This window comes from Aethalodelphis obliquidens, unplaced genomic scaffold (genome assembly GCF_003676395.1).
Source record: "Aethalodelphis obliquidens isolate GAN/ISIS:26980383/991018 unplaced genomic scaffold, ASM367639v1 scaffold14, whole genome shotgun sequence".
NCBI lineage: Eukaryota > Metazoa > Chordata > Mammalia > Artiodactyla > Delphinidae > Aethalodelphis > Aethalodelphis obliquidens.
Genome location: NW_020837958.1, coordinates 15,503,952 through 15,518,525, shown reverse-complemented (window position 1 = coordinate 15,518,525; position 14,574 = coordinate 15,503,952). Strand labels below are relative to the sequence as shown.

The 14,574-nt window shown below is 35.2% G+C and overlaps 1 protein-coding gene across 1 annotated transcript in view; it reads right to left on the bottom strand.

The window, feature by feature from the left end:
- Window positions 1–14,574, bottom strand: part of CCDC73 (coiled-coil domain containing 73) — a 105,036-nt gene that overhangs the window by 10,562 nt on the left and 79,900 nt on the right. Inside the window, exons 12-14 of the mRNA XM_027115104.1 lie at window positions 12,891–13,004; window positions 8,419–8,553; window positions 411–588 (exon numbers count right to left, since the gene is read on the bottom strand). Coding sequence (XP_026970905.1) covers window positions 411–588; window positions 8,419–8,553; window positions 12,891–13,004 — 427 coding nt within the window. The remainder of the gene's footprint in view (window positions 1–410; window positions 589–8,418; window positions 8,554–12,890; window positions 13,005–14,574) is intronic.

Below are 14,574 nucleotides of genomic sequence, written 5' to 3'. Positions count from 1 at the left end.
AAACTACCTTCTTTAAACCACTCTTTTTCAATATGGACAAATCAGTCAAATTTTCAATGGTTACAGAAAGGTCATTTGAACTAAGAAAAGTGCTCTGGAGTCTGGTCATCAAAAGGTTATTGGTAGCTCATTCTTGGCAAATCAGTGAAGGCAGAAACCAGAATGCAAAAAGCCAATGAATAAGTGATGAGAAGGGAAAGCAAAAATGTATTTTTCTCCCTAATATTGACTCTATTGAAGAATAGCTCAAAAGACATACAAGTACTTTTGTTAAGACACATACAAATGGAAAAGTATTTCTCCAATTATACTACTAGGTCCTCAAAGCAAAGACTGTAACTTATATTCCCCTAAAATGATCAATATAAAAATTAGAAAATATCAATGTAACCTTAGGTTACCTTCATCACCTATAGTGATTTCTTCTATAAATGGGGCTTCTTTCTTTTCCTCCTTTTCTCTGTATTCAGTGTCTAAACAACAACTCTCAGTATTTTCTTCCCTTACTTCTTGCCTGGAATTATATTTCTGTATGATGGTGTTTTCTGATTTTTCCACTGACATTTCAGTATTTACTTCTGGAAGGTTCTAGTGTAAAATAGAAAAGGTTCCTTTAATGTAAAAACAGACTGTTAAAAAGTATAAAACATTTGAACAAACTTTGCTAATGAAAGTGGAATCTATATTTCAGTTCAACCATCCAGCAATTTCTATTTGAAAGCCAAATGATTTTTTGACTAAATTTAATATACTGTTCTTTGTAACAAGATCACTGTAAGTTCATTTTGTATAGTCTATCATATTTAAATAAAATGGAGAGCCTTAGATGTTTTCAAACATGCATTCCACATTATTATATAATACCATATTAAGAACTACTCCTTTATTAAAAGCAAAGTAGTCATGGCAGGCAAATTGTTCTGAGTGTTTGGTATTTTTATGTATCTTTAAAATAGTGAATCAATTCAACATCTTTTTATTCCCCCTAAATATTGAGCACATATTACATGGAAGCACTGCACTAGGCTTTGGGATACAATGATGAACAAAATATAGTCCCTATCCTCAAAAAACTTATGGTCCACTGGGGAAGATAGTAAAAGAAATGACAGGCAATTTTAATATAGATGGGGATAAGCAGGCACTCCAGGGAGAACAAATGGCATTCACAGATGTTAAAAGCAAACAAAATTATAGTCTCTTCATGTAGTTTTACTTCGTGGAACTACTTGGGATTTACTTCAGCTTGAGCTTAGATGCTGGGAGAAGCATGGAGAGAAATGAGGCTTGAACTAGGCCTAGGTCGTTAAGGGCCCAATATAGCATACTAAGGAGTTCTAACTCTACCAGGAAGTCAATGAGAAGTCACTGAAGGATTTAGGCAAGGTGATTAATATGAGCTGATTGGAAAGACCATTCTGGCTGCAGTATAAAGAATGGATTAGAGTAATGTTTTCCAAACTTCACTGTTTAAAACCTGCAATAAGAAATAAATATGTTTTACAACACAATGAGCATACCAAGTAACACCAACTCAATGAGATACATTCTAATGTTTTCTATGTTACATTATTTTATTTCATTTTTAAAGGAATGCCAGTCACGAGACCACCAGACTGATTTCCATGTACCACTAACAGGCTGCACTCAGAAGTCTGAAAAACACCGAATTAAGGGGAAACAACAAGAGGCAGAGAGATGCGTCATAAGAATGCCACAGTAGTCCAGGTGATATCAGCAAAGATGAAAAGCCTGAATAGATTCATGAATTATTTATTAAGCTAATATCAACTGTTGAATGATTGGTTATGAAAACTGAGAGGAGAGTCGAGACTGATTTGCAGAGTTTGGATTAGGTACCTAGGTGATGGGTGGGTGTTATTTACTGAGCTAGAAAACAGGAGTAGGAGCTTTAGAGAAATATCACGAGTTCATTTTAAATCTCTTGATGGGACTTCCCTGGAGGCGCAGTGGTTAAGAATCTGCCTGCCAATGCAGGGGACACGGACATCCCTTGTCCGGGAATATCCCACATGCCACGGAGCAACTGAGCCTGTGCACCACAACTACTGAGCCTGCGCTCTAGAGCCCATGAGCCACAAACTACTGAGCCCACACACCACAACTACTGAAGCCCACGACCCTAGAACCCATGCTCTGCAACAAGAGAAGCCACCGCAATGAGAATCCCACGCACTGCAAGGTGGAGTAGCCCCTGCTCACTGCAACTAGAGAAAAGCCCGCTTACGGCATCGAAGACCCAATGCAGCCAAAAAATTTAAAAAATAATAAAAAAATTTTCTTTTAAATCTCTCGAGTTTGAAGAGTTAGTAAGACAAAAAGGTGGGAGATGTCTAATGAACGTTTAGATGTATAGAACTGGAACTTTTAAGAGAAAACTGAGCTGGAAATGTAGATTTGAAAATCTCTGGCAGATAGAGGGCAGCTGAAGACATACAAGTTGATAAGACTGATTAAGAGTATATTTTAAGGGCTTCCTTGGTGGCGCAGTGGTTGAGAGTCCGCCTGCCGATGCAGGGGACACGGGTTCGTGCCCCGGTCCGGGAAGATCCCACATGCCGCGGAGCGGCTGGGTCCGTGAGCCATGGCCGCTGAGCCTGCGTGTCCGCAACGGGAGAGGCCCGTGTACCGCAAGAAAAAGAAAAAAAAGAGTATATTTTAAGAAGAAAGAGAATAAAGAATAAAATGCTAATGAAAATCCCCAAGGGAGAGGCAGGGGAAGGGAACCTTGCAAAGGAGGAGTTTGCAAAGGAGATGGAGAAAAATAGTATGGTGGTTACCAGGAGCTTTGGAGTTGGATAAATATAGGTTCAAATCCTGTTTCAGTACCTATTAACTGTGAAACCCTAGAAGGATACTTACAGAGTTGACCCTTGAACATGGCTTTGAACCGCACAGGTCCAATTATACGCAGGTTTTCTTCAATAGTAAATACTACAGCACTACACATCTGCACTTGGTTGAAACTGTGGACGCTGAACCATCGATATGGAGGAACCGCGTATATGAAGGGTCAACTATATGTTATACACAGATGTTTGACTGCTCCGAGAGTTGATGCCCCAACCCTGGAGTTGTTCTGGGGTCAACCATTTTAAGAGTTATCCACTGCTATATAACAAATACCTCAAATTTGGTGGTTTATAACAGCAAACATTTATTATCCCATAGTTTTGATGGGTCAGGAACTTAGGAATGGCTTGGCTTGATGGTTCTGACCCGGGTCTCTCATGAGGGTCTAGTCAAGCTGTCTGTCGTCTGAAACTTTAACTGGAGCTGGAGGTTCTGTTTCTAAGAAGGCTCACTCCCGTGGCTAGCAGCTGTGGGGGCTGTTGGGTGGAGGAGTGCCTCAGTTCTCTTTTATGTGGCCTTTCATCCTCCAGAGCCCCTCTTCACTACGTGGCCTCTCTGGCAGGATAGCTGGGACTTCTTTACACGGCTCAGAAAGAGAGAGAGGCGGAGAGACAGACACAGACTGAGACAGAGAGCGTGTTCACCCACGCTCTCACAGAAACCACAGTCTTCTTGTAACCTAATCTCAGAAGAATTGTAACACTGCATCACTTCTGCTATAGTCTATTAACTAGAAGCAAGTTACTAAATCCAACTCACACTCAGTGGAGGGTATTATGAAGGAACATGAACACCAGGAGGTGGGAATCACTTGGTGCCACTCCTCAGTATATACCTTCCAAAAATTAAAAGCAGAGATTCAAACAGATAGTTGTATGCTAATGTTCACAACAGCCAAAAGGTGAAAGCCCAAGCGTCCATCAACAGAAGAATGGGGCTTCCCTGGTGATGCAGTGGTTAAGAATCTGCCTGCCAGTGCAGGGGACACGGGTTTGAGCCCTGGTCCAGGAAGATCCCACATGCCACGGAGCAACTAAGCCTGTGTGCCACAACTACTGAGCCTGTGCTCTAGAGCCTGTGAGCCATAACTACTGAGCCCGTGTACTGCAACTACTGAAGCCTGCGCACCTACAGCCTGTGCTCTGCAACAAGAGAAGATACCACAATGAGAAGCCTGTGCACCGCAACAAAGAGTAGCCCCTGCTCACCGCAACTAGAGAAAGCCCGCACGTAGCAATGAAGACCCAACACAGCCAAAAATAAATTAATTAAATAAATAAATTTATTTTTTAAATAAACCAAAACAGAAGAATGGACACACAAAATGTAGTGTATCCATACAATGGAATATTATTCTGCCATAAAAAGGAATGAAGTGCTACAACATCAGTGAACTTTGAAAACATCATCTAAATGAAATAAGCCAGACAAAGAGGACAAATACTGTACAATTCTATTTATATAAAAAATATAGACTAGACAAATTCATAGAGTCAGAAAGTAGATTAGAGGTTACCTGGGGAGAGGGGAAAATCAGAAGTTATTGATTTATGGTTACACAATTTCTGTCTGGGATGATGCAAGTTTTGGAAATAGATAGCGGTGATGATTTCAAAACATTGTAGTTGTAATTAATGCCACTAAATCATAATTAGTACAACTGAATTGTAATTTTAAGTTTAACCACTTTAAAATGGCAAATTTTATGTTATATATTTTTTACCACAATAAAAGAAAATTCTAAATAAAAGTGGTCTACAAAACATCAGAGAAAGTATGATCTATTTTAGTTTTTAAAAAATGCATATATATGAATACCTATGTGTGTCTGTTTCTATACAAACACACACATAGAAAAACTCTGGAAGTCATATACCATAATTTTAACAATCACTATTTCTGGATGGTGGGGTTATGGGTGATCTTCACTTTCTTATTTTAAAGTATCTATATCGTCTACATTTCTTAAAAACATGATTTATAATCTGATTGAATAAGTTATTTTCAGTATGAAAGTGAATGAATGCTGATCAACTTTTTATGAATGCAAGTCTATATTCATTTCTATAATCAATCAGATGTAGGAATTACTTGCTATTTATAGCTCTCAAGCTATGTTATAGCTATGAATATTAAAATGACAATCAATATCTCTGGCCTGGACTATTGCAGTGTTCTCCAAGTTGGAATGCATGCCTTTAGCTTTGTCCCACTGTCTACCCACATCATCACCAAAATGACATTTCAAAAAAGTAATCTAAGCACTTTACCCCTTGTTTAAAAGCCCCCAAATGGTAGTGTCAAGAACAAATTTCTATGAATGGACTATATAGCCCTCTACAGTCGGTCTTCTGCCTATCTTTTCAACCTCTTATCCTGCTACTTACTGCCTTGCTAACCAACACCTAGTTTACATATTGAATAACAATATTTCACTTTTCTGATTCTTTGCTCACTTTATTCCATCTAATTTAAATCTCTATCTGGAAAATTCTTAGTTATTTTTAACAACTCAGCTCAAAAATGTCTTGCTGTGTGAGGTCTACCCCTCATACACAAGTAAGGTGAAAAAAGCAAACACTAATCATAAAAGATGGAACAGCTATATTAATATCAGACAAAATAATATTACTAGGATAGGGATGGACATTTCATAATGATAAAAAGGTCAATTAATCGGGAAGTCATAATAACTATAACTGTGTATACACCTAATAACAGGGCTTAAACACACATGAAGCAAAAACTGACAGAACTGAAAAGAGAAATACAAATGCACAGTTATAATCAAAGATTTCCCACTAATTGATAGAACAAGTACACAAAAAAATCGGTAAGGATAGAGAAGACTTGAACAACATTATCAACCAAACTGACCTGACATTTATAAAACATTCTACCAGTCAACAACAGAATACACATTCTTTTCAAGGGTACATGAAATATTTGCCAAGATAGACAATATACTTGGCAAAAAACCAAGTCTTAATATATTTAAAATGATAAAAGTCTTACTTAACTTTGAAGTCATTAACAGAAATATATTTGGAAAATTCTCAAATATTTGGAAATTAAACAGCATGCTTATAGGTCAAACTCATATTCATGGGTCAAGGAAGAGCTCACAAGAGAAATTTTAAAATATGTTCAACTGAATAAGAATGAAAACACAACACATCAGAATTTGTAGAATGAAGCTAAAGCAGTGCTTAGTGGAAAATTAATAGCTTTAAATGCTTATATTAGAAAAGAAGAAAGGCCAATAACCAATAAATTGACAAGTTAGATGAAAAGAACAAGTTCTTTGAAAGAAAAATTAGCAAAATGGACTGTGTTGGAGGTCTCCAAGTCTACCCCCAGGTTTGGTGATTTGCTGTGAAGACTCATACGACTCAATATACAGTTGTACTCCTGACTAAGATTTATAACAGCAAAGAATATAAAGCAAAATCAGCAAAGGGAAAAGGCACAAGAGGTGAAGTCTGCAGGAAACCATGTACAAACCTCTTTCAAGAGTCTTCTAGTGGAGTCACATAGGACATGCTTAATTCCCACAGCAATGAATTGTGATCACAAATGTAAATTGTTGTCTACCAGAAAGCTCATTAGAGACTCAGTGCCCAAAGTTTTTTGGTTGCTGGTCACTCTCTGCCTAGCATGTGCCAAAACTCCTGACTCCCAGAAAGAAAGCAGATGTTCAAAGTAAACTACTTAATAGTTTAGGCCCAGTGAGCCATTCCTGTCTGTTAGAAAGTGGTGGGAACCCTCCCCAAATCCAAAGTTCCAGGTACCAGTCAAGAGGCAAACTTACAAGCAGGTCTTTCAGAGGCCTTTCACAGGCCTGCTATGTCAACTATTTTCTGCACACTGACATAAAAAGAAATTGAGACTCTGAATAGCCCTATAAATAATTTAAAAACTAAATTTGTTATTAAAAATATTCCCACAAAGAAAAAGCCTAGATAGCTTCACCAATGAATTGTATATAATATTTAGTAAGTAACACCAGTTCTACACAATACTCTTTCAGGAGGAAAGAACACATTCCAACTCAATTTATATGGCCAGTTTTACTCTGATACAAAAAAACAGACCAAAAGAATGCAAAGAAAAAACAAAACCTACATATCAATATTCCTCATCAATTCAAAACCCCTAACATAGCATTAGCAAATCAAATCTAGCCATATATAAAAAGGATAGTACATATCCGAGGAATGCAAGGTAAATTTAGAAATTAATTAATGTAATTAATTGGTTAATACTGACACATTAACAGAATAAAGAAAAAAATATGATCTCAATAGATACCGAAAAATCATGACAAACTTTAATACCCACTCATGATAAAAATTCATTCATGATAAAAACTCAGCGAACTAGGAATAGAAGGAAACTTCCTCGATCTGACAAAGAGCATATACAAAAAAATCTATGGCTAACATAATATGAAATGATGAAAGATTAAATACTCTCCATCTAAGATGAGAAGTAAGGCAAGCATGTCAACTCTTACAACTTCTATTTAACACTGTACTAAAGAGTCCTAGCTAGGGCAATAAGTTGAGGAAAAAAATAAAATGTATACAGAGCAGAAAAAGAAGTAAAATTTATCTGCCTTAAATTCTCAGATGACATAATCATATATATAGAAAACTCCAAACTCCAACCAAAAAAACCCTACTACTATAATAAGTTAATTAAAAAGGTAAAAGGAAAAAGAAAAGGTAAAAGATACAAGGTCAATGTAGAAAAATCAATTTTAATTCTATATACTAGCAACAATTAGAAAAATTAATTTTTAAAATACTATTTACAGTAAGAGCACAAAATATGAAATATTCTGGGATAAATTTAACAAAATACTTGCAAGACCTATGCAATGAAAACTACAAAACATTTCTGAAGGATATTAAAGAATATCTAAATAAATGTAAAGATATATACCATGTTCATGAATTCTATGTTATGATGTCAATTCTTTGCAAATTAATCTATACATTCAACACAATCCAAGTCCAAACCCCAGAGACTTTTTCTTTTAGAAACTGACAAACTGATTCCAAAAGCTATATGGAAACGCAAAGGACTTAGAATAGCCAAAACAATTTTGGAAAAGGACAAAATTGAAGGACCTATACTACCACATTTTAAGACTTCTTATAAAGTTACGCTAATAAAGAAAGTGTTATATTGGCTTAAAGATGGACATATAATCAAAGGAATATAATAGAGGGTGCAGAAATAGACCCACATATATTTATTTGGTTAACTGATTTTCAAAGAAAGTACCAAGGCACAATGCGAGAAAAAATTGTCTATTCCACAAAGGTATGTGCTAGAACTGAAAATTCATGTCCAAAAAAAGACCCTTGATCCTTATGTCATATTGTACATAAAAATTAACTAAAAATGTATTACAGACTAAACGCTTATACTAATTTTTTAAAGTTGAGAAACGGAAAATATGAAGCATGGAGAAAATCATCAGTGATGGTCCTAATTTCTTTAAGAGCTTATACCCCCAACATACTTGAATTTTACCTGAAACTTCTTGTCTTCCTCAAACTTTTTCTGATCGCATAATTCATCATAATGTTCTTGTAACTTAGTATGAGTTTCTTTAAGTGATGATAACTCATTTTTAATCTCATTAATTTCTCCATTAAGTTCTTCAACCTAATATAACATTTAACCAAAATGAACACGTATATAAATTTATTTTGTATAAAAATACTTTATTAACACAAGTCTTTGGAAATAGTAAAAAATGAAAACATTCCAGAAGTAATTACTAATATTAAAAGCTACCATTTATTGAATTGTGCTGAGTACTTAATAAACATAATTTCATACTCATAAAAATCCTATGAGGTATTTTTAGTCTCCAATTTACAGGCGAGAAATGTGAGGCTCACAGACGTTAAGTAGCTTGCCCAAGATCAGGTAGATATAAAGTGGTAGTCAAGATTCAAATCCAAGGCTAAGTCTAGGGGTTGTGCTTTCAAGTACTACATTAAACTACCTCTTGTTACAAATGAAAAATTAATTTATTTTTAATCATAAAAATTCTATAATAAAGTTACCACTTCATTGCTTTCTTAAAGTTTTATTTTCTTGTTGCAAATTAGATATACAGATTTTAACTCAATTAGATGAAGAATACTGAGCACTAAGCAGTACAACAGAAACTGACTCTTCAGCCTAATACTTGCATTCACACACTGGGCTTTTACTGGCTATAAAATTTCATAATCTTTTTCTTGGGGGGGTTCTCCTTCATAGGAACCTCAAATGTAAGACAAAGTAAGTTCCATTGAAGAGAAAAATACCTTTTTGTCATAAAATATTACAAAAGTTTCTCTTAATTTTAAACGACTAAAACTTCCACAAGTGCTCTCTATCCCATCCTCTCCTGTCTCTCCCTCCCCCCCTTTTTTAAAAGATTTTTTTGATGTGGACCATTTTTAAAGTCTTTATTGAATTTGTTACAATATTGCTTCTGTTTTATGTTTTGGTTTTTCTTGGCCGCGAGGCATGTGGGATCTGCTCCCCGACCAGATATCGAACCCGCACCCCTGCATTGGAAGGTGAAGTCTTAACCACTAGACCATCAGGGAAGTCACTCCTGTCTCCCTTAGAGCTTAGCTCTAGCAAAGATCTCTTCACTCCTGCCTAGTCTCAATCTTTCCCACTATACCAGCATGTTTTCAGCCCACAAATATGCTCTTGTCACGTTCCTAACTTTTTTCTCTTTGACTCAATTACTCTATCTCTCTTACTTCTTAAAATAAAGTCCACTCTTACTACTTTCAAATTCTAATCTCTCATCACTCCTTAACAACCGACTTCTGCCCTCATTGTTCTACTGATTATTTTTCTCAGCTATCACCTGCAAATTAGCCAAAGGACTTGTTCCAAGTTTCACACCATTTAACAGCACTGTAGCTCGACTATGTTGACTACTTATTCTTGAAATAGCCTCTTTTCTTCATTTTCATGGTACTACTCTCTCTCTATCCTTCTACCTTTCTCACCATTCTTATCAGGCTCCCTCTCCCCTCCTGCCCCAATATACACACACTAACCACTAGCAAAATGTTGGTGTTCCCCAAGGCTCTTTCTTCTTTATTTAGCCTTCTCTTCAAGTCTGCCACTCCTTCCACAGATGATCTTATCATACCCTCAAATTTCATCTTTATGCTAATAAGTCTTAAACCTATATCTCACTCCCAACCTCTCTCCTATGATTAGATTCACGTTTCCAAATGCATGATATACATTTCAAGTCAGATGTCCTGCCGTCACCATAAATTCATCAGTTCCCAAATTAAACTCATTTTCATCCACCAAATGGTGCTTCTCCTTTCACATTCCTTATGTCAATTAGTGACATTATTATTCTGCTCATTATATTAATCTCAGAATCATAGTTTACTCCTTTTCCTTCTAAAATCCATTATACATAAAATGTCACTAATCCTGCTAATTCTACTTCCAAAATGCTTCCTGTATCTATCCCTCTTCTCTGTTCTCACTACTGTTGCCCTAATTTACAACCTCATAGGCTCGTGGTTAGATTATTTGCAACATTCTTCTTACTAATCTCTTTCCATAACGCCATTCTCCATACTGTTGCAAGAGTTATTTTTCTAAAATGCAGATCTATGTCACTTTTCTGCTTTAAAAATCTCAATGGCTTCCCATTACTTATAAAATAAAATTCAACTTCCTTAGTAAAGAACTCTTCAGAAGGTGATCTCAACCTAATTTCCACTGTCACATTCTAGATCAGACTATTCATCATCCTGGAGAATGCAGTTTCATGCCTCCATCATTTTTCCCTTTCTTAAATGGAATACCCACAGAGTGGAATGGGAAGTATAGGAAGCAGGCACCTTCTGCCTGGTGAAACCCTATTCATCTTTCAAGTCCAAATTCTAGTGTCATCTTTTCTCTAAAACTTTCTCCAACCTAGTTAAACAATATGATTTATTTTGGGCTTTCACAGTAATTTGTTAATACTAATGTTAACACTACTAAAAACACTCAACAGTATTGTGGTTAACTTAATAATTACCTGTCTTTTGAGAGTGTGAGCTCTTTAATAATCTTTGTATTTTAGGCATCTTTGAAAATCCAGCACCTAGAATAGTGCCTAACACATAACAGATGCTCAAATATGTTGTGAATTGAATTCCTTTTGTGATACCCCCTTTCCCTAAATAATTTCTAAACATCCCCATTTATTATCTTTTTATCTACACACAACCATTGGCTGTATAACTAGCCAAATAAAAACAGATACACATACCATGTTCTTTAAGACATTTCCATGAGTTTTAAATATATTATCTAGTAATATTCACTGTTTATTTTTTTAAACAGCAGTATATATGATTTCATCTTATTTTTGTCAGTATCTTTTAATGATTTTTAGAAACCCATTTTGATCCAATCTCAGTAGCAACACTATAATTCTCCTTCACTCAAGAATGGTGAAAAACTGGTATCAAGATAGAAACACAATTAAAGAGTAGATCTGACCTCCCATTCAAGAAAACTCCTATAGAACCAAAGCAGCTTTTTAGAAATTTACCTATGTTCTGTTTAGTATGAAATCATATGGAAGTGAAATGATTTTAGATGCTAAAAATCCTAAGAGAAAACCAATTTTATCCAAATTATAGACTGCGGCCTCACCAGTGAAGCTGAATGCTTATTTTCTTAATTCAATTGACTTTCTTTTCTTGGGAGAGGGACATACTTGAAATATCATTAGGAAAAATAAATGCTTAATTTTCTCTTAACTCAACTAATTATTTTTGGTGTGGCTGGCATATTCAAGTTTATATTCTCTTTTTACTTCATAGTTTTCCTTATCCTGACAGTACTATTTCCATGATCTTTTAAGCCTTAGAAATGAGAAGGAAGTGTTGGGATGCAAGGTAGATTAGCTGAAGCTAAAATGAAAATTACTATGCTTGTTGCTTAATGACGAACTTTACCTATTTAGGGGCCACTAAGCATTTTATAGTATTCTGATACAATTAATTACAAAATATTTTTTGAGAATTAGGTAACGCTTATCAAATTCATCAGTGAAGATTTGATCTCTTCAAAATACAGATTAAGAGAACATGTTAGCTGCAAATGGATCAAAAAATCAAGAATTACTTACAAAACAATTTACATCAAACAAAATCATCTACAGAATAGTATGCATATATATATTATTATAAAATATATTAGTATAGTATTAGAATTATATATTATAATTAGTATAATAGTTTAAAATATAATCTTACTTACCCAAAATATAGCTTTCATAAACACTTAAATAATTACCTTCTATTTTTTTTAGTTCTTTTAAAAGAATTGAAGGCAATAAAAATAGATAATAAAGTAATCTATTTGGGGGTTCACCAGTCTTAAAAGTGAACCTTATATTTCACAACTTTAATTTACATCACTTTTCACTTTTATTATCTACTTCACTGAAATTAAAATTTAATGTAAAATAAAGAGTTGTGCTTTAAGGCAATAGTCACATTTATAACATAACAATTCTCATGATAAAATGTTAATACTATAGAACCCAACTACTGTATATATGTTCTAAACATGGCTTTAATACAAGTCAACAAAACTGCTGAGGAAAGCTAAAGAGATCAGCTAACAATAAGACCTATATAATTCTTTATTATAATCATTTACTAAAACACTATCAATGGTTTTGTGAAAAGGAAAATTAATTTTTGTCACATATGAAAAGTCATACAAAATATACATAAATACACACATATATGTATGGTTTTTCATGCACAAAAGCATTACAGAAAATTTTATTAAATTTAGCTTTAAAAACATTCACTTCTTGGAAATATAAGTACAAGAAGACAATGTGTCGGACTTTATTCCTATATTATTTTTGCAATATTTTTTTAGCACTTAATAGTTATTTTAAATGTCTACTACTTAAAATATTTTAATATTTTACTGCTTAATAAACCTACATGCTTTTTCCAAGTTTCTAGTGCTTGCTCATGCTTGTTTTGAAGACTAAGGAACTTTTCTTCATTTTCTTTCACCTTCTCCCTTTGCAGCTCATTATCTCTTTCAAGGGTCTGCAATAAAATTAATTATCCAAAAAATAATCAATACCACATTAATGAATTTTGATGTGTTTTATGTTGCTTGGACCTTTGCTTCTAACATGCTGAAAGTGCCATACAGATCAGTGATGATGTGCTACCTCAACAATAATTTTCATAAATTAACAGAAAGGTGCTTATAGTTTAGTTAACAGGAAATAGGGGGAGGTTATGAAAAAGAAATGGCTATAAAAGGGTATAAAAACATTGCCATTATTCAGTTTCACTGCATAAGTTTTAATGTACTGAAAAAGTAATATAAACTACAGCACTGAAAAATATGAAATGTAGCACAATCCAGCCTAACCCTACTAAAAATTTTTATCTACCATGGAACATATTTTCCATATCTGTTTATTTCAGAAATTAATTGGCTGGAAGACTCTTAACTACAATTTAAATTTTTAATTTCAAATTAACACTTTTTTAGTAGAGCTTCAATATTTACTATATTAACTTATTACCTCATAAATTAACATATTATATAATCACCACCACACTCCCCTCTCCTGTTCCCAAAAATCCTTTAAAGGGTAAAAATACGACTGTTTTCTAAGACAAGGGTTTAAAAGCAATTAAATCAGTGTCACCAATATTATTAGGTTTCTTCAGTGTCTGCTGATAATCCAAGTAAACTTCTCTAAAAGGACAAATAGTAAGAACTCTCACTACATGTCTAATATATCTGAAATTTTTATGTTCATTTGTTTATCATTATTAAAGCTAAGTACATTCAGGGTAAACATCCAAGCCACACAAAGGATAGAAAGAAAAGGCAAAGTTTTCCTCTACTGTTTTTCCAGCTCTCCTCCCCAGAGGTAACCACTCTAGTAGTTTCTTGTGTATCCTTCCAGAAATTATCTATAAGCATACAAGTACATAAAATATATCTTAAGTAGAGATGAAACCACATAATACATACCATGTTGTTCTGCAATCTGCTTTTCTAAAATTATGAATAATGTATCTTGCTTAATTTCCATATCATTATATATAGATCTATCTCATGTTAAAGGCTTCATAGGCCTAGGGGACTTTCAAGATGGCAGAGGAATAAGACGTGGAGATCACCTTCCTCCCTACAAATACATCAAAAATACACCTACAGAACAGTTCCTACAGAACACCTACTGAATGCTGGCAGAAGACCTCAGACTTCCCCAAAAGGCAAGAAACTCCCCACGTACCTGGGTAGGGCAAAAGAAAAACAAAAACAGAGACTAAAGGATAGGGATGGGACGTGCACCTCTGGGAGGGAGCTGTGAAGGAGGAAAAGTTTCCACACACTACGAAGCCCCTTCACTGGCGGAGACGGGGTGGGGGGGAAGATTCGGAGCCACGGAGGAGAGCGCAGCAACAGGGGTGCGGAGGGCAAAGTGGAGAGATTCCCACACTGAGGATCGGTGCCGACCAGCACTCACCAGCCTGAGAGGCTTGTCTGCTGACGCGCTGGGGCGGGTGGGGGCTGGGAGCTGATCAGAGGTCAGATCCCAGGGATAGGACCGGGGTTGGCTGAGTGACCACAGCCTGAAGGGGGCTAGTGCAC